The sequence below is a fragment of the Coregonus clupeaformis genome, chromosome 14, assembly GCF_020615455.1.
Source record: "Coregonus clupeaformis isolate EN_2021a chromosome 14, ASM2061545v1, whole genome shotgun sequence".
NCBI classification, from domain to species: domain Eukaryota; kingdom Metazoa; phylum Chordata; class Actinopteri; order Salmoniformes; family Salmonidae; genus Coregonus; species Coregonus clupeaformis.
In genome coordinates, this window is record NC_059205.1 from 26,595,770 (window position 1) to 26,619,854 (window position 24,085).

General features: G+C 43.5%; 2 protein-coding genes across 2 annotated transcripts; both read left to right on the forward strand.

The window, feature by feature from the left end:
* Nucleotides 1–142: 142 nt before the first annotated feature.
* LOC121581099 lies at nt 143–17,720 on the forward strand. Its single transcript, XM_045224857.1, has 14 exons — nt 143–970; nt 1,089–1,191; nt 1,311–1,455; nt 1,953–2,035; nt 3,921–4,028; nt 4,136–4,254; nt 12,107–12,266; nt 12,479–12,576; nt 12,703–12,774; nt 12,988–13,401; nt 13,447–13,773; nt 13,983–14,173; nt 14,421–15,145; nt 15,264–17,720. Exons 1-14 carry the CDS (start codon nt 883–885, stop codon nt 17,113–17,115), a joined length of 4,485 nt encoding a protein of 1,494 aa, XP_045080792.1. The 5' UTR covers nt 143–882; the 3' UTR covers nt 17,116–17,720.
* A 184-nt stretch (nt 17,721–17,904) lies between these two features.
* On the forward strand, nt 17,905–23,396 carry LOC121581097 (zinc finger protein 263-like). The gene is made up of 2 exons (XM_041896476.1): nt 17,905–18,333; nt 21,957–23,396. Exons 1-2 carry the CDS (start codon nt 18,057–18,059, stop codon nt 23,003–23,005), a joined length of 1,326 nt encoding a protein of 441 aa, XP_041752410.1. The 5' UTR covers nt 17,905–18,056; the 3' UTR covers nt 23,006–23,396.
* Nucleotides 23,397–24,085: the final 689 nt, after the last annotated feature.

Sequence of the window (24,085 nt, forward strand, 5' to 3'; positions counted from 1 at the left end):
CGCTTGCTGCTGCTTGGTTGTGCCTGTGCAGAGTGAAGGTAGGAACAGTCTTAACTCTCTTACTCTTTCTTATTATTGTGTTTACCTCTAAGTCACCCCGAAAGTGGAGAAGAGGAACAGTGACAGTGTGTTAAAGGTGGGATGGTAGGGGTCAGGGGGATGGAGAGGTGGGGTCAGGCTCAGAGGCTTCATGTTCTACGACAGGCCTACAGTCACATTGTACAGTTAAATTGACTTCCTCTGCAGTGAGAGGGACACGAGTGGCCAGGAGAAGAGGGCCTCTATTGGTCAAAGAGAACAGCCAGAGTCGTGGTTTGGGGTGTCAGGGTGTCCATCAACATAGGAAGACTAGACTTGATTGAATTTTAAGTGTCCCCAGATCACAGCACTGAGAGGGCGACTGGGAGTATTGGGGCTAAGGGTGTGGCCTGTGTATTTTGTGAAGAAATATATTTGGGGAAAGTGAAGAGTGATGTATGCTGTAGATTGTGAGCGATGCACAGTTTGATTTTAAATGATCACATTAAGTGTTGTGTTGGTGTACGCATATTGAGAGGATGATTTTGCTGGTTTTTTACTTTACAGAGTGCCACAAACACAACAAAAGACAGCATGACCCAGCAGAATGGATTAAAACACAGCTCAGCATAGCACAGTAAAGTAATACACTTCACGGAGTTAAACAAAAAAGCACAATAAAATCCAATGAAGAAAACAACACAGCGTATAATATGAACAGCACATTGTAAATGTATATGAAATCCTCATGGTCACGTTACCATTGACCAATTCATACAGAAAATACATATATTAGACACACATATACACACATAGTTGACAACAGGGCTGGATGTGAGAGGTTGAGGCAGGAGAAAATAAGAGATGCGGAGACTCCGGAGAAAAGGAGGGAACAATGAGAAAGTGTTTGGCTGTGACCTGTTGGACCACCTGGCTACAACCTGTCAGGAGAGTAAGTCCCAAGTTCCCTCAGTCTGTTAGAATATGTTATATCTGAATACGTTAAATATTAGCATCCTGTTGTTTATCCCTGTCAGTTCTGTAGTATTATCATCTTGTCAACCTCTCAGTTCCCCAGGTGCTGCGAAGCTGCAGTGAATTCATTGAGGAGCATGGGGTTGTAGATGGGATCTACAGGCTATCTGGGGTGTCATCCAACGCACAGAAACTAAGGTAAGTGTGTGTGTGTTTGTGTCTCGTGTGTATGGACGCTCCCACGCGCTTGCATGAGTCTGTGCGTTTGTGTGTGGTCAAGTACAGCAGTGAAATGTAATGTGTTTGTCTCCAAACAGGGGTGAGTTTGACAGTGAGGGGACCCCAGATCTCAATAAGGATGTGTACCTGCAGGACATTCACTGTGTCAGCTCTCTCTGCAAGGCCTACTTCAGAGAGTTGCCTAATCCGCTCCTCACATACCAGCTCTATGACAAATATGCTGTGAGTACCTGTCTTAGTACATTACTTGATCGTAATTCAGATACATGGACACCAGGGTTGTATTCAGTAGGAGCGAAAAAGAGAGCATTTCTGACACAGAAAACAAGGAGTTTTTCTATTGGACATGTTCAGGTATGTTCAAAATGTCAAAATGTTTTCTCCTATTTCATACCCACTGAACAGGACCCAGCGTTAAAGAGATTGAACGGGATCTTAAGCGCTTACAAATTCGTACAATATGAATTGGAATTTGTATAATTCGAATTGCAGGAGGGGAAAAAGTTCTTATTTTTATTAAACATTTTTGCAGGATGTAACATATCATACGAAATGGATGACGTTGTACACAATTGTAAAACAAAATTGGGGACCCGTGTTTGGCTTCTGAGCGCTACTTTCAAAAACTACTGGCTGACATTATACAAAACCTTTTAGAACACATCTTTAAGATGGCATATGGCTTTATGTATCAACCTCACACACCACTTTCCCCCTAGGAAGCTGTGGCAATTCAGCTGGAGGAGGAGAGGCTAGTGAAGATCAAGGATGTGCTGAAGGAGTTACCTGCTCCCCATTACAGGTAAACCTCCACCTATTCATCTTATATAGAGAAAGAGTAAATGTTTGCTATGTGTAACCAGTGTGAAATGGCTAGTTAGCGGTGCACGCTAGTAGCATTTCAATCAGTGACGTCACTTGCTCTGAGACCTTGATGTACTTGTTTCCCTTGCTCTGCAAGAGCCACGGTTTTGGTTTTCGTTGGAAGCATTTGTTAATGTGTTCAGAGGGTCCCTGGTTTGAGCCCAAGTTGGGGCAAGGAGAGGGACGGAAGCAAAACTGTTACATACATACAAGTTTTGGACACACCTACTCATTCAAGGGTTTTTCTTTATTTTTACTATTTTCTACATTGTAGAATAATAGTGAAGACATCAAAACTATGAAATAACACATATGGAATCATGTAGTAACCAAAAAAGTGTTCAAATCTAAATATATTTTAGATGCTTCAAAGTAGCCACCCTTTGCCTTGATGACAGCTTTGCACACTCTTGGCATTCTCTTAACCAGCTTCACCTGGAATGCTTTTCCAACAGTCTTGAAGGAGTTCCCTTCCCTTCCCACATATGCTCAGCACTTGTTGGCTGCTTTTCCTTCACTCTGCGGTCCAACTCATCCCAAACCATCTCAATTGGGTTGAGGTCGGGTGATTGTGGAGGCCAGGTCATCTGATACAGCACTCCATCACTCTCCTTCTTGGTCAAATAGCCCTTACACAGCCTGGAGGTGTGTTGGGTCATTGTCCTGTTGAAAAACAAATGATAGTCCCACTAAGCGCAAACCAGATGGGATGGCGTATCGCTGCAGAATGCTGTGGTAGCCATGCTGGTTAAGTGTGCCTTGAATTCTAAATAAATCACAGACAGTGTCACCAGCAAAGCATCCCCACACCATCACACCTCCTCCTCCATGCTTCACGGGGGAACAACACATGTGGAGGTCATCCGTTGACCTACTCTACATCTCACAAAGACACGGCGGTTGGAACCAAAAATCTCATATTTTGTGGTTTCTTTGCAGCAATTCGACCATGAAGGCCTGATTCACACAGTCCCCTCTGAACAGTTGATGTTGAGATGTGTCTGTTACTTCATTCATTTGGGCTGCAATTTGTGAGGCTGGTAACTCCAATAAACTTATCCTCTGCAGCAGAGGTAACTCTGGGTCTTCCTTTCCTGTGGCGGTCCTCATGAGAGCCAGTTTCATCATAGCGCTTGATGGTCTTTGCGACTGCACTAGAATAAACTTTCAAAGTTCAAATGTTCTGTATTGACTGACCTTAATGTCTTAAAGTAATGATGGACTGTTGTTTCTCTTTGTTTATTTGAGCTGTTCTTGCCATAATATGGACTTTTACCAAATAGTGCTATCTTCTGTATACCAACCCTACCCTGTCACAACACAACTGATTGGCTCAAATGCATTAAGAAGGAAAGAAATTCCACAAATTAACTTTTATCAAGGCACACTTGTTAATTGAAATATATTCCAAGTGACTACCTCATGAAGCTGGTTGAGAGAATGCCAAGAGTGTGCAAAATTGTCATCAAGGCAATCAAGGTGGCTACTTTGAAGAATCTCAAATAGAAAATATATTTTGATTTGTTTAACACTTTTCTGGTTACTACATGATTCCATATGTGTTATTTCATAGTTTTGATGTCTTCATTATTCTTCTACAATGTAGAAAATAGTAAAAAATAAAGAAAAACCCTGGAATGAGTAGATGTGTCCAAACTTTTGACTTATATTACATGGCTGGAACCATCTGTTTGTAACTAGAGGGACTGTACATTTTGCCATGTGTAGTTTTTCTTCAATAGTTTCAAATGTTTTCAAACTAACTATAGTATTAAACCACCTCCCTCTCTTTCTGCCCCTTCTCCTTCTCCCTGGTTTCTCAGAACTCTAGAGTTTCTGATGCGTCACCTTGTCAAAATGGCTTCTTATTCCTCACACACCAACATGCATGCCCGGAACCTCGCCATTGTTTGGGCTCCAAACCTTCTCAGGTGTGTGTGTATCTACATGAGAGAGAAATACATGAACTAGATAGAGATAGTTTAAACAGTGTGTTTGCATTGCTGAATGTTGTTTAATCCTCTGAGGTTGTTTGCAGGTCAAAAGACATTGAGGCGTCAGGGTTTAACGGTACTGCAGCCTTCATGGAGGTGAGGGTGCAGTCCATCGTAGTGGAATTCATCCTCACCCACGTGCCCCAGCTGTTTCCAGATTCAGGTACATCTCTCTCTCTCTCTCTCTCTCTCTCTCTCTCTCTCTCTCTCTCTCTCTCTCTCTCTCTCTCTCTCTCTCTCTCTCTCTCTCTCTCTCTCTCGCTCTCTCGCTCTCTCGCTCTCTCGCTCTCTCCCAATTCAATTTAAGGCCTTTATTGGCATGGGAAACATATGTTAACATTGCCAAAGCAAGTGAAGTAGATAGTAAACAAAAGTGAAATTAACAGTAAACATTAGACTTAGAAGTTCCAAAATTATAAAGACATTTCAAATGTCATATTATGTATATATACAGTGTTGTAACAATGTGCAAATAGTTAAAGTACAAATGGGAAAATAAATAAATATGGGTTGTATTTACAATGGTGTTTGTTCTTCGCTGGTTGCCCTTTTCTTGTGGCAACAGGTCACAAATCTTGCTGCTGTTATGGCACACTGTGGTTTTTCACCCAGTAGATAAGGGAGTTTATCAAAATTGGGTTTGTTTTCAAATTCTTTGTGGATCTCTGTAATCTGAGGGAAATATGTGTCTCTAATATGGTCATACATTTGGCAGGAGGTTTGGAAGTTTCCACCTCATTTTGTGGGCAGTGTGCACATAGCCTGTCTTCTCTTGAGAGCCAGGTCTGCCTACGGTGGCCTTTCTCAATAGCAAGGCTATGCTCACTGAGTCTGTACATAGTCAATGCTTTCGTTAAGTTTGGGTCAGTCACAGTGGTCAGGTATTCTGCCACTGTGTACTCTCTGTTTAGGGCCAAATAGCATTCTAGTTTGCTCTGTTTTTTTGTTAATTATTTCCAATGTGTCAAGTAATTCTCTTTTTGTTTTCTCATGATTTGGTTGGGTCTAATTGTGTTGTTGTTGTTGTCCTGGGGCTCTGTGGGGTCTGTTTGTGTTTGTGAACAGAGCCCCAGGACCAGCTTACTTAGGGGACTCTTCTCCAAGTTGATCTCTCTGTAGGTGATGGCTTTGTTATGGAAGGTTTGGGAATCGCTTCCTTTTAAGTGGTTATAGAATTTAACGGCTCTTTTCTGGATTTTGATAATTAGCGGGTATAGGCCTAATTCTGCCCTGCATGTATTATTTGGTGTTTTTCATTGTACACTGAGGATATTTTTGCAGAATTCTGCATGCAGTGTCTCAATTTGGTGTTTGTCCCATTTTGGGAATTCTTGGTTGGTGAGAGGACCCAGACCTCACAACCATAAAAGGGCAATGGGTTCTATAACTGATTCAAGTATTTTTAGCCAGATCCTAATTGGTATGTCAAATTTTATGTTCCTTTTGATGGCATAGAAGGCCCTTCTTGCCTTGTGGAAGTTACCTGTGGAGCTGATGTTTAGGCCAATGTATGTATCGTTTTTTGTGTGCTCTAGGGCAACGGTGTCTAGATGGAATTTGTATTTGTGGTCCTGGCAACTGGACCTTTTTTGGAACACCATTATTTTTGTCTTACTGAGATTTACTGTCAGGGCCCAGGTCTGACAGAATCTGTGCAGAATCTGCGGCAGGTAGCTTAGTGGTTAAGAGCGTTGTGCCAGTAACCGAAAGGTCGCTGGTTCTAATCCCCGTGCTGACTAGGTGAAAAATCTGTTGATGTGCCCTTGAGCAAGGCACTTAACCCTAATTGCTCCTGTAAGTCGCTCTGGATAAGAGCGTCTGCTAAATGACTAAAATATATAATAATAATAAAATATATCTAGGTGTTGCTGTAGGCCCTCCTTGGTTGGTGACAGAAGCACCAGATCATCAGCAAACAGTAGACATTTGACTTCAGATTCTAGTAGGGTGAGGCCGGATGCTGCAGACTTGCCAATATTAACCGCACACTTGTTGTTTGTGTACATGGATTTTATAATGTTGTGTTTTTCCCCCAACCCCACTTTCCATCAATTTGTATAGCAGACCCTCATGCCAAATTGAGTCAAGCGTTTTTGAAATCAACAAAGCATGAGAAGACTTTGCCTTTGTTTTGGTTTGTTTGTTTGTTTGTCAATTAGGGTGTGCAGGGGAATACGTGGTCTGTCGTACGGTAATTTGGTAAAAAGCCAATTTGACATTTGCTCAGTACATTGTTTTCACTGAGGAAATGAAGTAGTCTGCTGTTAATGATAATACAGAGGATTTTCCCAAGGTTGCTGTTGACGCATATCCCACGGTAGTTATTGGGGTCAAATTTGTCTCCACTTTTGTGGATTGGGGTGATCAGTCCTTGGTTCCAAATATTGGGGAAGATGCCAGAGCTAAGGATGATGTTAAAGAGTTTAACTATAGCCAATTGGAATTTGTGGTCTGTATATTTTATCATTTCATTGAGGATACCATCAACACCACAGGCCTTTTTGGGTTGGAGGGTTTGTATTTCGTCCTGTAGTTCATTCAATGTAATTGGAGAATCCAGTGGGTTCTGGTAGTCGTTAATAGTTGATTCTAAGATTTGCATTTGATCATGTATATTTTTTTGATGTTTGTTCTTTGTTATAGGGCCAAAAAGATTGGAGAAGTGGTTTACCCACACATCTCAGTTTTGGATAGATAGTTCTTCGTGTTGTTGTTTGTTTAGTGTTTTCCAATTTTCCCAGAAGTGGTTAGAGTCTATGGATTCTTCAATTACATTAAGCTGATTTCTGACATGCTGTTCCTTCTTTTTCCGTAGTGTATTTCTGTATTGTTTTAGTGATTCACCATAGTGAAGGCGTAGGCTCAGGTTTTCTGGGTCTCTATGTTTTTGGTTGGATAGGTTTCTCAATTTCTTTCTTAGGTTTTTGCATTCTTCATCAAACCATTTGTCACTGTTGTTACTTTTCTTAGGTTTTCTGTTAGAGATTTTTAGATTTGATAGGGAAGCTGAGAGGTCAAATATACTGTTTAGGTTTTCTACTGCCAAGTTTACACCTTCACTATTACAGTGGAACGTTTTGTCCAGGAAGTTGTCTAAAAGGGATTGAATTTGTTGTTGCCTAATAGTTTTTTGGTAGGTTTCGACACTACTTTCCTTCCATCTATAGCATTTCTTAATATTATTCACATACGGAATCATGTAGTAACCAAAAAAGTGTTAAACAAATCAAAATATATTTTATATTTGAGATTCTTCAAATAGCCCCCTTTTGCCTTGATGACAGCTTTGCACACTCTTGGCATTCTCTCAACCAGCTTCTTGAGGTAGTCACCTGGAATGCATTTCAATTAACATGTGTGCATTCTCAAAAGTTAATTTGTGGAATTTCTTTCCTTATTAATGCATTTGAGCCAATCAGTTGTGTTGTGACAAGGTATGGGGGGGTATACAGAAGATATTCCTATTTGGTAAAATACCAAGTCCATATTATGGCAAGAACAGCTCAAATAAGCAAAGAGAAACAACAGTCCATCATTACTTTAAGACAAGAAGGTCAGTCAATCCGGAAAATGTCAAGAACTTTGAAAGTTTTTCAAGCACAGTCGCAAAAAACCTCAAGCACTATGATGAAACTGGCTCTCATGAGGACCGCCACAGGAATGGAAGACCCAGAGTTGCCTCTGCTGCAGAGGATAAGTTTATTGGAGTTACCAACCTCAGAAATTGCAGCCCAAATAAATGCTTCACAGAGTTCAAGTAACAGACACATCTCAACATCAACTGTTCAGAGGAGACTGTGTGAATCAGGCCTTCATGGTTGAATTGCTTCAAAGAAACCACTACTAAAGGATACCAATAAGAAGAAGAGACTTGCTTGGGCCAAGAAACACAAGCAATGGACATTAGACCAGTGGTCTGGAGTCCAAATTGGAGATTTTTGGTTCCAACTGCCATGTCTTTGTGAGTGAACGGATGATCTCCGCATGTGTATTTCCAACCGTAAAGCATGGAGGAGGAGGTGTTATGGTGTGGGAGTGCTTTGCTGGTGACACTGTCTGTGATTTATTTAGAATTCAAGGCACACTTAACCAGCATGGCTACCACAGCATTCTGCAGAGATATGCCATCCCATCTGGTTTGGGCTTAGTGGGACTATCATTTGTTTTTCAACAGGACAATGACCCAACACACCTCCAGGCTGTGTAAGGGCTATTTTACCAAGAAGGAGAGTGATGGGGTCCTGCGTCAGATGACCTTGTCTCCACAATCACCCGACCTCAACCAAATTGAGATGGTTTGGGATGAGTCGGACCGCAGAGTGAAGGAAAAGCAGCCAACAATTGCTCAGCATATGTGGGAACTCCTTCAAGACTGTTGGAAAAGCATTCCATGTGAAGCTGGTTGAGAGAATGCCAAGAGAGTGCAAAGCTGTCATCAAGACAAAGGGGGGCTATTTGAAGAACCTCAAATATACAATATATTTTTACAGTGAGGGAAAAAATTATTTGATCCCCTGCTGATTTTGTACGTTTGCCCACTGACAAAGACATGATCAGTCTATAATTTTAATGGTAGGTTTATTTGAACAGCGAGAGACAGAATAACAACAAAAAAATCCAGAAAAACGCATGTCAAAAATGTTATAAATTGATTTTTGCATTTTAATGAGGGAAATAAGTATTTGACCCCTCTGCAAAACATGACTTAGTACTCACAGAGGTCAGACGTTTCTTGTAGTTGGCCACCAGGTTTGCACACATCTCAGGAGGGATTTTGTTCCAGTCCTCTTTGCAGATCTTCTCCAAGTCATTAAGGTTTCGAGGCTGACGTTTGGCAACTCGAACCTTCAGCTCCCTCCACAGATTTTCAATGGGATTAAGGTCTGGAGACTGGCTAGGCCACTCCAGGACCTTAATGTGCTTCTTCCTTTGTTGCCTTGGCCGTGTGTTTTGGGTCATTGTCATGCTGGAATACCCATCCACGACCCATTTTCAATGGCCTGGCTGAGGGAAGGAGGTTCTCACCCAAGATTTGCCGGTACATGGCCCCGTCAATCGTCCCTTTGATGTGGTGAAGTTGTCCTATCTCCTTAGCAGAAAAACACTCCCAAAGCATAATGTTTCCACCTCCATGTTTGACGGTGGGGATGGTGTTCTTGGGGTCATAGGCAGCATTCCTCCTCCTCCAAACACGGCGAGTTGAGTTGATGCCAAAGAGCTCCAATTTGGTCTCATCTGACCACAACACTTTCACACAGTTCTCCAATGAATCATTCAGATGTTCATTGGCAAACTTCAGACAGGATGTATATGTGCTTTCTTGAGCAGGGGGACCTTGCGGGCGCTGCAGGATTTCAGTCCTTCACGGCGTAGTGTGTTACCAATTGTTTTCTTGGTGACTAAGGTCCCAGCTGCCTTGAAATCATTGACAAGATCCTCCCGTGTAGTTCTGGGCTGATTCCTCACCGTTCTCATGATCATTGCAACTCTACGAGGTGAGATCTTGCATGGAGCCCCAGGTCGAGGGAGATTGACAGTTATTTTGTGTTTCTTCCATTTGCGAATAATCGCACCAACTGTTGTCACCTTCTCACCAAGCTGCTTGGCGATGGTCTTGTAGCCCATTCCAGCCTTGTGTAGGTCTACAATCTTGTCCCTGACATCCTTGGAGAGCTCTTTGGTCTTGGCCATGGTGGAGAGTTTGGAATCTGATTGATTGATTGCTTCTGTGGACAGGTGTCCTTTATACAGGTAACAAGATGAGATTAGAGCACTCCCTTTAAGAGTGTGCTCCTAGTCTCAGCTCGTTACCTGTATAAAAGACACCTGGGAGCCAGAAATCTTTCTGATTGAGAGGGGGTCAAATACTTATTTCCCTTATTAAAATGCAAATCAATTGATAACATTATTGACATGCGTTTTTCTGGATTTTTTTGTTGTTATTCTGTCTCTCACTGTTCAAATAAACCTACCATTAAAATTATAGACTGATCATTTCTTTGTCAGTGGGCAAACGTACAAAATCAGCAGGGGATCAAATACTTTTTTCCCTCACTCATTTGTTTAACACTTTTTTGGTTACTACATGATTCCATATGTGTTATTTCATAGTTTTGATGTCTTCACTATTATTCTACAATGCAAAAATAAAGAATAACCCTTGAATGAGTAGGTGTTCTAAAACCTTTGACCGGTAGTGTACATACCCAGCGTGCGACAGGGCTGCAAGAGTTGTGACCCGTTTTTGTTGGTTATGTTGTCGTAGTTGTGCCTAGGGGGGCATACGGGGGAGGGAATGCTGTCACCTCCAGGTAGGTGTTTGTCCCCCTGTGTGCTGAGGGTATCAGGTTCTTGTCCAGTTCTGGCATTTAGGTCGCCACAGACTAGTACATGTTCCTGGGTCTAGAAATGATTGATTTCCCCCTCCAGGATGGAGAAGCTGTCTTCATTAAAGTATGGGGATTCTAGTGGGGGGATATAGGTAGCACACAGGAGGACATTTTTCTCTGTTGAGATCATTTCCTTTTGAATTTCTGACCAAATGTAAAATGTTCCTGTTTTGATTAATTTAATAGAGTGAGTTAGGTCTGCTCTATACCAAATTAGCATACCCCCTGAGTCCCTTCCCTGTTTCACACCTGGTAGTTTGGTGGATGGGACTACCAACTCTCTGTAACCTACCAGCACTCTGATCCTCTCCTCTAGTGCTCTGTTCTTCTCCTGCTGATGTTGTCTCACCACAGTCCAGAGTGCAGATATGTCTCTCTCCACCTCCAGCTCTCCAGGTCTAGTTAAGGAGGTGTTGTTGTGCTGAAATGCTGTCTGGGTCTGTGCTGACTGGAGTGTAATCACTTGCTGTTCCAGCTCCACCTGCCTTACCTCCAGCTGGGTGAATTTATCCATCATTTCAATGAGGGAGTAGTACTCTGTGCTGGGAAGTTGACTTTCCACTTGGGGTTGCTCGTCTGTGGGGTTATTTAATGAAGAGGTCTGGTCTGACCCGCTCGGGGTGGGGGTATCGGTCTCAAGGGAGAGCTTCTCCTGCTGAGTTATTTCTTTGATTAGGTGAAAGTCCAGCTGGAACTGTTTGGGGTTGCCCTGTACCAATACTGTTCCAGATTTATAGAGATTTATATTAGCTGACTCAGAGTCCTCGTTGTCTAGTATCCTGAGTTTCCACCCATCGCTAACACCCCCCCTCTTAACAGAGGGGTAGTGTGCTAGTACAGCACTGTGCCATGCCAGGGGATGGTCTGTGTGGAAGATAAGGTTGCTTATGTTCCCATTTTTATAAAAGTCAACAAAAAGTGGCTCCTGATTTCCCATAAGGAGCTTCATTTTGTACTCTTTTCGTGTCTTATCATTCTTTACATACAGAGGGTACTGTATTTTAATTACCTCTGAACAGCGGGAGGGTGCATCTAAGGCCTCTCCATTTGGTTGGGGTAGACTGTGCGACTCTCCTGCCATTGTTGGGCTCAAGGCCTTTGACACATCTCACTTCACACGTCAGTGCTAATTGAAGTTGTATCTCTTTGTACTAGCAAGCTTGGTAGCCTTAGCATTCAGTCCTTATAAAGTAAAATATATCATTGTAATGTATTTTTCTTTTGGTTTTTGAAAGTAAAAAATAGCTTCAGACTAAACATTACTCACTCAGTTCCAGGTTGCATTTGCTGTATAGCTTGGGAATAGTAATCCTTGGTAGTAGAAAGCCTTCCAGGTAATTCCAGGTAATTCCGTCCAAAATCAGGTTGTAGGTTTGGAGTTTTGGTTTGTAATGAAGGTTATGTTGTGGAGGGTAGCATCCTGTATATGTCCCTGCCAAAAAATCTAAGTTTATCTAACTCTAAACCTCTCTCTCTCTCTCTCTCTCTCTCTGTCTCTCTCTCTCTCTCTCTGTCTCTCTCTCTCTCTCTCTCTCTCTCTGTGTCTGTCTGTCTGTGTCATAGAGAATATACACTCACTCATATTCTCTCATATCTCCTCCCTTTCTTCTTCACCTCCTTATAAAGGTAGTGCTCCGGAGCGTTGTAAGTTGTTCCCAACTCCCTCTATACACAATCCAGAGGAACCTTTCTTCCGGAGCATTCCATTCCAGTTAGGCAACATCAGCCCAGGGGACGGCCCCCCGGCCATGCGCTCCTATCACGCCATCATAGACGGCACAGACAAGTAAGCAAATTAACCAAAGAATCAAAACATGGCCAATTTATGACAATTTAGTAGCAGTGAGTAGCAGTACAATGGTTGAGATAGGTAGAGGTTTAATGGTCGCAATGGTAATAGGTAAGCTAGTACTAGGGGGTATAGTTCTTCTTCCATGGACGGGTCACGTGGTGAAGAAAAAGTCCTGGCCCGAGTAACAGGAGTAATATTCTCTACAGGAGGAAGGGATCTCTCAAGGGCAGGAAGTGGAAGTCCATCTTCAATTTAGGAGGCAGACTCCATGACCCGAGACGAAGGAACAAGAACTCAACCAAAGGTATGCATCCTCTCCCATAAGAATCAGTGCCACACTGATGTTATTATCTTTCAATACAATGCTTAGCTTTGCAATGGTAATAATGATTAATTTGAGTTTTACAATCATCTCTCCATTTCTCTGTAGAAAAAGAGAAAACTGTCTTAAGGCCAGCCAAGAGCATGGATTCCTTGAGCTCAATGCCCTATCAGCATGAAGGTACTCCTCCTTCCTTGTTTACCCACTCTTTATTGATTCCTTGTTTAATGTATAGATTTAGGTTAATATGTTTGTAGAGTAATCCATGGATGAAATGAATGTATGCTGTTAAAGCTAAGGCATACTTACATTTCTGTGTTCAGTAGTACTATAGGCTTACACTTATGACAGTTTCATCTGTAGACTAATGTGACTGTTTACCATACCTTACAGGTTCCAGTCAACGACCCCCTTCCACTGTCATGTCCCCCCTGGCTCAGCCCTCTCCCTGTCCCCAAGGTGGTGTGGATGGAGGGGCATCCAGTAGTGGTAGGGATGTGGGCAGCGGATATGCTGTGACCTTCCGGAGGGGTCAGGGGGCTAGTGTGAGTGTAGTGAGCGGGAGCGGGGGAACAAAGGGCACATACAGTCGACTGGACAGTCACTGTGGTGGGGGCAACAGGACTGAGGCTCTGCAACCCCCATCCAGATCCCCAGGACTCTCCAGCAAAGCGGACCGGCGGGCAGGGATACACATCTCCGGACCTTTCTCAGTCACCGTCCCCCTTCACATCACATCAGGCCTGGCCTTTGGGGTGCTGCAGGGTGGTGGAGCAGACAGGGGCAACCATAGAGGAGGAGAGGAGAGTGGAGATAAGGGAGAGGGTGGGGAGGGTGAGAGACAGAAGGGAAGGGAGGGTGGGAGACAGAAGGGAAGGGAGGGTGGGAGACAGAAGGGAAGGGAGGGTGGGAGACAAAAGGGAAGGGAGGGGGAAAGGCACATCCGAGTGGAAGTTGTGGGGGAGGACGAGACTGACAGAGTCAAGAGAAGAGATGAAGAGGAGGATGATAAAGTTGAAGGAAAAGAAGAAAGAGGAAAAGAGGAGGAAGCGAATGGGGACTGTGTCTCTAAGCTGTCAGAGGAGAGGGGTGAAGAGAGTCGGGGTGAGGGTGTAGGAGAGGATGCAGTAAAGCCTGAAAATGATGAGGAAGAGGAGGATGAAGAAGGAGAACACATGGGTATGTCTGATCATTCATGTATTTTAACGATCATAATACAATTGTCCAATAAGGGAAGTAAAGCCATGATTGTAGTAGGATTATTGATCCTGTTTGGGTTGAGTTTTCCACACTTTTGTGGAAATTGAATTATTGACAATTGGTGATTTAACAATATAAGTTGGATAGGACTTTTGTGTTAAGCTGTAACATCTACATATAATTGTCAGAAATCAAAGGCTCTGTGCAGACTGCCCTGGATGCCCCAGATATGTCAGGTGTCAGAAATGAGGCAGTTGCCACAGATGTGCCGTACCCGCCGACAATGGTGGAGGACAATGCACAAGTCCAGGACTGTCCACTAGACTTTCAGGATACTTTTGGATTCCTGGACCTCATGGACAGCAGTGCCTCCACCAAGGTGTGTGTGTGTGTGTGTGTGTGTGTGTGTGTGTGTGTGTGTGTGTGTGTGTGTGTGTGTGTGTGTGTGTGTGTGTGTGTGTGTGTGTGTGTGTGTGTGTGTGTGTGTGTGTGTGTGTGTGTGTGTGTGTGTGTGTGTGTGTGTGTGTGTGTGTGTGTGTGTGTGTGTGTGCGCGTGCACGTGCACGTGTGTGTTTAATCATTTAGTCATGATCCTAACCTCTCTTCTCCATCCTCTTTCCTCCCAGATGTTCCAGGCGTTCTCAGTGGAGCCTCATCATGGGGAAGATGAGTATGAGGACGAGGTGGAGCAGAGATCCCCTGGACTCTCACATGACAGACCAGACTCTGTCACACAGCCACCTGTAGACACACAGATACAAATACAGACAGGCTGCCAAACAGAGACACATACACTGAGGCAGACACAGACACCCACACACAGACCTCTAAGCTTTGATCAATATGGGCGAGCCAACAAGTCAATGAGTCTGCCTTACATGCCCAGGCCCTTCCTGCCTGCTCTGTCCTCTTCCTCTGAAGAAGAGGATGATGACGACGAAGATGATGATTATGACAGAGAAGATGAGGGGGACGATGATGACATGTTCTGTAAAAGTCTACCGTCTAGTTTGGTGTTCAACAGACTGACATGGAGTGGGCCTCAGACTGATGTGGAGAAGGGTTTGTCCCTCCCTGCTAAGCCCGCACAACAATTGGACAGTGCTTCTGATGACAGACCAATTCCTATGGACCTGTCACAGAGTTCTGAGGCCAGAATGCCTCCTGTGCACTTGGACATTGATTCCCCTGATTGCTGTGACCCACCAGAAGAGGTCTTGAGACATAGCAAGGCTGAAGAAGAGAATAGACTGGAAGCGATGGAACTGGTGGAGGAGGAGGATGCAGGACAGGATCCAGACAACCAGGAGAACGACCAGGCAGACACCCTGACGAATACATGCACAGAAAGGTAAGCAGAGGTGGGTTATGAAGTGAATCAAAGTCAAGAACAGTATATCAAAATAAAGGTACATGATAAATGTTACCTGTCATCATAGATCTGATGTGTCTTACTCTTCACCTTACAGCACTGAGATACAAGAAAGTTGTCACTCGGTTGAAACCAGCATGATGGAGGAAGAGGAAACACCAGGTGACATTGAGAGGGGCCTCGCTTCAGCATACTCATCAACTGACTGTGAGGAGGCCTCACTGCAGACCACTGCAGACAAAGAGGGAGAGGACACTAGAGTTCACCTGCAGCTCAGAGACGAGGAGGAGGACCTGAAGAGTCACTGTGGTGAAGAAGGTATGAATTCAGAGGGTTACAATGGCGACACTGTGAACGAAGCCGAGAAAGCAGATTCACAAGAGCATTTACTCACTGCCTGTCATATAGTTTCCTGTGCTGAAGAGCCAAAGAACATAATCAATGAGCGATCAGAGGAAGTTTCAGCAGGGGGCGCAATGGAGCAGCCTAAAAATAGCACTGAGAGGGAGAGAGAGGGAAAGAAGGAAGATGGAGAGGAGAAGAAGGTAGAGGAAGAGATGGAGGAAAGAGAAGATAGAAATGGGGGAGAATTTAACAAACAAGAAGGAGAGGTAACAAGAACTGAGAGAGAGGAAGATATGGACAAAGGAGAGGAGAGAGATGTATTAAAGGAGATGGAAGAAACAGAGGGGGAGGACGTTGAAGTGGAGGCGAAGGAACAAAGAGGAATGATTGAAGAAGAGGAAAGGATAGCAGGTGAGGAAGGGGAAGTAGAAGAAGAGGACATAGAGCAGGAAGAGGTCATTTATGAAGAGATGATGAGCATAGTAGCCAGGGATGACATGATGGAAAGTGGAGAGAGGAAGGGTAGGGAAGGGGAGACTGAGGAAAGTAAAGTTAAGGAGGAGGTGATAGAAACCAAAGAGGGGGAGAGGATTAGAGTACAGCAGAAAGAGACAATGAAAGAGATAAAGGAAGGAGAGAGTAAGGCAAGTGAAGAGATGAGTGCAAAAGAAGAGACGAAGCGAGAGGAGGAAGGAGTGGATACCATGGGAGAGACTGAGGAAGAGGCAGCTGAAGAGGGGATGGAAAATATGTTGATTGATAATGAGAAGCAGAAACAGCACCTAGAGGCACAGCATGTTTTAGAGAGAAGAAAAAGAGATATAGATCTGATAAAGGATGTTGTGGGAGAGGGAGATGAGGAGGGAGATAAAGAGATGGAAGTGGGAGGTGTAATCAGGGACGAAGAAGGAGATAGTATACTTGTGGTCCAACAGGAGACAGAAGAACGTGAATCAACAGGGCCAGATAAGGAGAACGAAGAGAGGGAGAATGGAGAGACAAAAGAGCAACTACAGACACCAACAATAATAGAGGAAAGAGAAGAAGAACTGAAAGAGGTCCAGATAAACAGCAAAGAACTGAATGAGGGACAGAAGGAAGGGAGAGGTAGTAAAGTGGGTTTTGAAAAGGGGGTGGGGAGAGTGCTGGTCAGGTCTAAACAACAAACACCCCCTAAAGTGTATCAAGCAAGATCAGTGCCAATGGTACCACCCAAGCCACATCAATGCCAAATAACTGCACTGAACCTCAGACAACAGCAGCAAAGGGAGAGGAGAGAGGCAGACAGAGACAGGGGGAAGGGAAAGGTACACAGGGCTTTGGGACAGCAAGATAAAGAGAGAAAGTTGGAAGGGAAGCCAGAGCATGGCAAAGTCTGCGAGACAGAACAAGGGTGGAATGAGAAAGGGGAAGAAGAGGACAGAGGCAAAAGGGAGTGGCAGGCACAGTGGGGAGGGGAGAGGAGGAGAGATGTGTATGAGGGGGGAATGAGAGACATGATGAAGAACAGTCCAATAAGTATGTGTTTTGATGAAGCTGTTGCCATGGGAATCAAGAGAGGGAGAGAGAAAGAGGGCAGTGAGAGGGAGAAACAGAAAGAGTGAGGATATGAAGTACAATAAAGAGAAAGAGGTGGACAAAGACACCAGTAAATGTTGTAGTCATCGACTCTGTCTGGACGGTTAGTATACAACTGATCATTTATATACAATATATAAGTACATTACATAAAAAAAAAATATATATATATATATATATACTCCCTGTATAATTCAGCCTGGGCCTAGAACCGTCCCACTTAGATTCAGGGCAACTGATCCGCCACACTTTATCTCTCTCTCTCCCCCTCTGTAAATGTCCCCCTTTTTGTTGCTGCTTTTAACCTATTAATGTAACTTACCATTTTTGCTTTTAACCTATTAATGTAACTTACCATTTTAACTGCTTGGTTTTAATCAATCTGCAAAGAGTTGTCAATATACACCAAGTATGGAAATCTCAGTTATCACATCTCATGCATAACCACCATGGGTATTGTTAAGGGTGAGCAAGCAAATGGTGAGAAAGCAAATATAATAACTTCTTATGAGTTAATGATTGCTTACTGATTGTCTGGAGATGTTTTTAAGGACAATGTGTCATTATTTGTATAAATTCCATAAAACAATGCATTTTCAGTTTTTTATTTGTTTTTGTGAATAAACTTATTCTGCAAAGAAAAGTGGTCGTCTTATTTGTGTTTTCAAAAATAATTTTACTAGTAGCTAGCAGACATTAAAACCAGGTAGCTAGGCGTTTATGACGGATTTCAAATAAATATCCCCATATAAGGGCATTTATTAGAAAGTTTATGGTACTTTCTGTCGTCATTTCCGTTATCTATCTTTCCGGATAAAGTTTATTTATTTATTTCACAAACGAATGCTGCTTGAGATCTTCGAGAAGCTTTGCAATAGTAGAAACGATTCTGTTATAAACATTTTACAGAGGCACTAGCACTGCATATTTGTTTCTGTGTAACAACGGTGATTTTATTTGATGAGCAATGTCTAACACTGTTTCTTTTAGTACACAAATAGGCGCAATCATGGATGTGCTAGCAAAGGCAGCTGTTGCAGAAATAACCAAATTTGTAGATGAGGGTACTGTCGTGCTTCGGCTGGAAATGTGTCGGAAAGAAAATGAGATAGAAGGCCTTCAAAATAGTTTACAGCTGATGGAAAGAGAACTGAGGAAAGCTCAAAGGGAAGCAGCAGAACGAGGGACCAATGAGAGGCAACATGCTGAGGGAATTCCGCTTGGAAGTGGGACCTCACAAAAAGGTGAGCGCTCACCCTTAGTTTAGTGCTGTCAAGCAGGGCCCGGTTTCCCAAAAGCATCTTAAAGCTAAATTCATCGTTAGACCCATATGATCCTATCGTACCATATACCTATGGTTCTAACGATTAACTTAGCCTTTTATACCTAGGACAATGTACCTCATTAGTGTAATCAGGATTTGAGGTGTAGTGAGGTCCGGAAGGTACGCGCCCCCAATTAAAATGCTATTTGGAGAACAGCAAAAATAAGTAAAAATGACCCAAGTCATTATCACCTCTGCTGCTGTAGGTTTATTCACCTCAGTCATCTACAAACACAGCATATTAGCTATACAATTGTAATGTTATACCCTTAAAAGGGGGGAAATATGAAAACGGATTCACACGAACACGTAGCATTAGGTACTGTTCAGTCAGTTGTAATGATGAATTGCATAAAGTCATCAATTATTTACTTGGATATCTCTTTTCCCAAATTACATAGCTTTCGCATTTGTAGTCCTAGGCATTACTAATATACAGGAGTGAAAGGATAATTAATTTCTTCCGGTGCAGGACCTCCAAAATGTTTAATGGGTGTAATCATAGAATTACATATAGAATCCCTATTAATTCAATAGGATCTCTGTGGGCCTAGTCATAAAGATTTGTCATTTAACTTTTTTAATGTATTACATTTTATTGTGGCATAAACACAACCAGTCATCATTTGTTTTAATTATTGTGATTGGCTAATGTTTTACTGGTAAGGCGTACCCCCACAATATTTTTACCGGGACACCGTACCGCCTTACTTTCACCCCTGCTAATATATGCCATTTAGAAGACACTTTTATCCGGAACGACTAACAGTCAAGTGCCACACAAACAGACATCAATGGAGCACACAGATGATTGTATCACATTCACATTAATTATTAGAATATTACTTACTATTCTGTATTAATATCAGTGATGTAGTGGTAAGAAAAAGGTGGGTAATAAACCCCAGTGGGCGATCGAGATAAGACTAAAAACCACTGATATAAACGTTTTAGAACCGTATTGTTTGCATTTCAATTGCATTTTAATGTAGGCCTATATGGAAAAAAATCCACTGTACTAACCTCTCTGCTTGCTTCCTCTCTCTATGTCCTCTGCTTCCTCCTGTATACATTGCAGCCTGCCTCTGCCTCACCACTGAGCGCCTCATCACTGTCTGTCTCAGTAGCCTACTCTCTATAAAGCAAAGTTATTATGAGAACTTAGTAGGCTATTTTTTGCTCCTGCTGAGGTAGGCTCCGTTTAACAGTAGCTTCTTACTTCATCCTTCTAGCTGGCTAAGTAATACTAGCCAGAGCCCTTCAACATTACTGCAATAGAAGTCTCTGCCGGCAGCTAGCCACCTGACTGACTGACATATCTATAAGTGACTATTTACCAGTTGTGCACTCGTTCTCTGATAGTCGGTTTTTGTTTGTTTGGGGAATGTCTGTAGACATGGCAGGAGTCGCGGGACGGTTTTAAAATTGCCTTTTGTCCGGTATCTCGCAAACACACTGTCAGCAGCATCTCTAGTTACCTACTTGAGCCGACTCTGAGCTGGGCTGGTTCGTTTTACGTCTCAGGCCTTCGGGCCTGTGCTGCGAGAGGGCGGGGTTAGCCATTTGAGAGAGTGGTTGCTGCTAAAAAGGCAAAACCGGAAGGCAAATCCGGGAGATGCAGGCGAACATAAACAAACCACTGTTCATGATTCCACTCGTTTGCAAAGAGGCTGGCGCGATTAGAACCCAATCAGATCAAGAATATAAGCGCTCTGAGCTTTGATCAACGCTGGGAGCAATATTTAGATGTTGACCCGTAATTGATTTTCTTTGTTGTGTACAAAATATATACACTGCTCAAAAAAATAAAGGGAACACTTAAACAACACAATGTAACTCCAAGTCAATCACACTTCTGTGAAATCAAACTGTCCACTTAGGAAGCAACACTGATTGACAATACATTTCACATGCTGTTGTGCAAATGGAATAGACAACAGGTGGAAATTATAGGCAATTAGCAAGACACCCGCAATAAAGGACTGGTTTTGCAGGTGGTGACCACAGACCACTTCTCAGTTCCGATGCGTCCTGGCTGATGTTTTGGTCACTTTTGAATGCTGGCGGTGCTTTCAATCTAGTGGTAGCATGAGACGGAGTCTACAACCCACACAAGTGGCTCAGGTAGTGCAGCACATCCAGGATGGCACATCAATGCGAGCTGTGGCAAGAAGGTTTGCTGTGTCTGTCAGCGTAGTGTCCAGAGCATGGAGGCGCTACCAGGAGACAGGCCAGTACATCAGGAGACGTGGAGGAGGCCGAAGGAGGGCAACAACCCAGCAGCAGGACTGCTACCTCCGCCTTTGTGCAAGGAGGAGCAGAAGGAGCACTGCCAGAGCCCTGCAAAATGACCTCCAGCAGGCCACAAATGTGCATGTGTCTGCTCAAACGGTCAGAAACAGACTCCATGAGGGTGGTATGAGGGCCCGACGTCCACAGGTGGGGGGTTGTGCTTACAGCCCAACACCGTGCAGGACGTTGGCATTTGCCAGAGAACACCAAGAGTGGCAAATTCGCCACTGGCGCCCTGTGCTCTTCACAGATGAAAGCAGGTTCACACTGAGCATGTGACAGACGTGACAGAGTCTGGAGACGCCGTGGAGAACGTTCTGCTGCCTGCAACATCCTCCAGCATGACCGGTTTGGCGGTGGGTCAGTCATGGTGTTGGGTGGCATTTCTTTGGGGGGCCGCACAGCCCTCCATGTGCTCGCCAGAGGTAGCCTGACTGCCATTAGGTACCGAGATGAGATCCTCAGACCCCTTGTGAGACCATATGCTGGTGCGGTTGGCCCTGGGTTCCTCCTAATGCAAGACAATGCTAGACCTCATGTGGCTGGAGTGTGTCAGCAGTTCCTGCAAGAGGAAGGCATTGATGCTATGGACTGGCCCGCCCGTTCCCCAGACCTGAATCCAATTGAGCACATCTGGGACATCATGTCTCGCTCCATCCACCAATGCCACGTTGTACCACAGACTGTCCAGGAGTTGGCGGATGCTTTAGTCCAGGTCTGGGAGGAGATCCCTCAGGAGACCATCCGCCACCTCATCAGGAGCATGCCCAGGCGTTGTAGGGAGGTCATACAGGCACGTGGAGGCCACACACACTACTGAGCCTCATTTTGACTTGTTTTAAGGACATTACATCAAAGTTGGATCAGCCTGTAGTGTGGTTTTCCACTTTAATTTTGAGGGTGACTCCAAATCCAGACCTCCATGGGTTGATACATTTGATTTCCATTGATAATTTTTGTGTGATTTTGTTGTCAGCACATTCAACTATGTAAAGAAAAAAGTATTTAATAAGATTATTTCATTCATTCAGATCTAGGATGTGTTATTTTAGTGTTCCCTTTATTTTTTTGAGCAGTGTACTTTTATTATTTTTCAAATTAGAAAAAATTACCAAAGTCCAGACCTCAGTGTCCTCATATGTAGTTACGGCCCTGCTATCAAGTCAGGTTACTTGCCCTGTTCAAGGTTTTGTTTTATCGCTTATTTGACACATTTCTAACAATTACATAAACCATCTACTCTACTTCCAGGTAATGAAGAGGACCAGAAATCCCAAGCCACTCCTGTAGAGGACCCAGAGAAGTTCAATGAGCTGCAGAGCTCAGGACACCTTGAGGAGGCGAGGGGTGGACTGGAGTTTCTGGTGAAAGCAGAGCAGGTGGAAAAACATGTAGCCCAGGGAACCATACAAGACCCAGGAATCACAGGCAGTTTGGACTTTAGAATGGATGAGAGAGATAGTCAGCTGTGGTTCTCTGTTACACAAGGACTAAGTGGGAATGATTCCACTCACCCAGATGGGTCTTACACTACAGAGAGATGCTTACAGATGTTTTCCTCTCAGGCAGATCAATATCCCGCTCCCATCCCATCCCATCCTGCTTCCTGCAACTCTTTGTCTACTGCAGAGAAACCGCTTAATGACATTTTCAGCACTGTCCCAGTGAAAGTGGAGCCCGAGTGGCATCCTCTTTATAATGGCGATGCCATGTCTGAGTCCTTTCAAGCTGAGCAGGGGCAGTACAGAGATACTCTGCACCCTTTAGTGATGGAGGGCTTGATTTTACAGCCCAGACTGCAGCAGCCAGGACCTTCTTCACAAGGGCTCATGAGAGCAACTGAGAACACATCTGAGTCAAACTCGCACAACAATGAGCATATTCTTAATAAGAACAGATTGAAAACAAAAAGGATGGTAAATGTTTGGAGAGCTGTACCAAACCAGAAAATGTTCATATGCTCATTGTGTGGAAAGAGCTTCCACCGCCATTGTCAACTTGAAGCACACCAGCACTCTCATGCGGGAGTCAAACCATACAGATGTCTTGAGTGTGGGAAAAGTTTTACGCAGAAAACCAGACTTAAGTCACATCAGAGTGTCCACACGGGTGAGAGACCTTTCAGTTGCAGACTCTGTGGCAAGATGTTTGCAAGGCAGGACAACTGCCAAAGACATGAGCGATTTCACAGTGGACAAAAGCCATTTAGTTGTGTGCAGTGTGGTAAAAGTTTCACGGTTCTCGGTAACCTCAAAATACATCAAAAACATCAATGTAAATTTGCCAATGTCATAATGTAAGAATGCATGTTGTTCAGTGTTTTCCTCAGCGTTGTACAGTTAACCCTTTTAACTGTCTCTTCTTGAAAAACATGTTGAACAATTATTTCACCTTAAAACCCTATTACTTACAACTCAAATAAGAACTTCAAATTGTTTTTTTTCCAACTTGATGTTTATTTATGAAATTACAGAGCTCTACCAGGCGGTTGAGAAGTTAAAAGAGGGAATGCCATATTAGAATTTTACTAATCTCAACAATATTACATAAATTACTTGATATGCTTCAAGGGCTTTATAGGAATGTAAGCATTGTTAAATGAGGATGTCAAATTTGAACAAATGGTCATTTTGTGTGTCATACCATGAATTTTCAGGTTGTGTATAGTGCAATCAGGGCCGGCTCCAGCCATAAGCGACATAAGCGGTCGCTTGGGGCTCCCGGCCGCGGGGGGGTGGGGGGGACTGTCGGGGTCACAACTTACTATTGAGAGTAAGAATAGTAGAATACACCAGGTGCAATTTAGAAATGTGGTTGTGCACCAGCAGATTTCTCTTATTACGTCAGTCACTCAATTTGCTGACAATTACAGAGGAGCTACACCAGGATTACACATGTGCAAACTGAACAGGATGTCAGCGTGGTAACTTTACCTGCTACACCAGCGACATAAACAGATGCGCGCATGGAATTAGAATCAGTAGCGCTCAGTCACTTTTGCAAGGAATATATTGACTTTGCGTCCAATATGGGAAGACCAGTGGAGGCTGCTGGGGGTGGACGGCTCATAATAATGGCTGGAATGGAGCAAATGGAATGGCATCAAGCCATTTGTTTGTATTTGATACCGTTCCACTGAGTCCGCTCCAGCCATTACTACGAGCCTGTCCTCCCCAATTAAGGTGCCACCAACAACCTCTGGGGTAGACTATATGACAACAACCATATTGTCATTACATCAAAAATAAAGTTGAGTAAAAATTCTACAACCAGAGGTATACAAGATGGCGTATTGAATACACAGCGGTACAAATCACCTCAAGATAAAAACATAATATTCAATATCAGTAAGTTAGACTAAATATTAACATTTCATATAT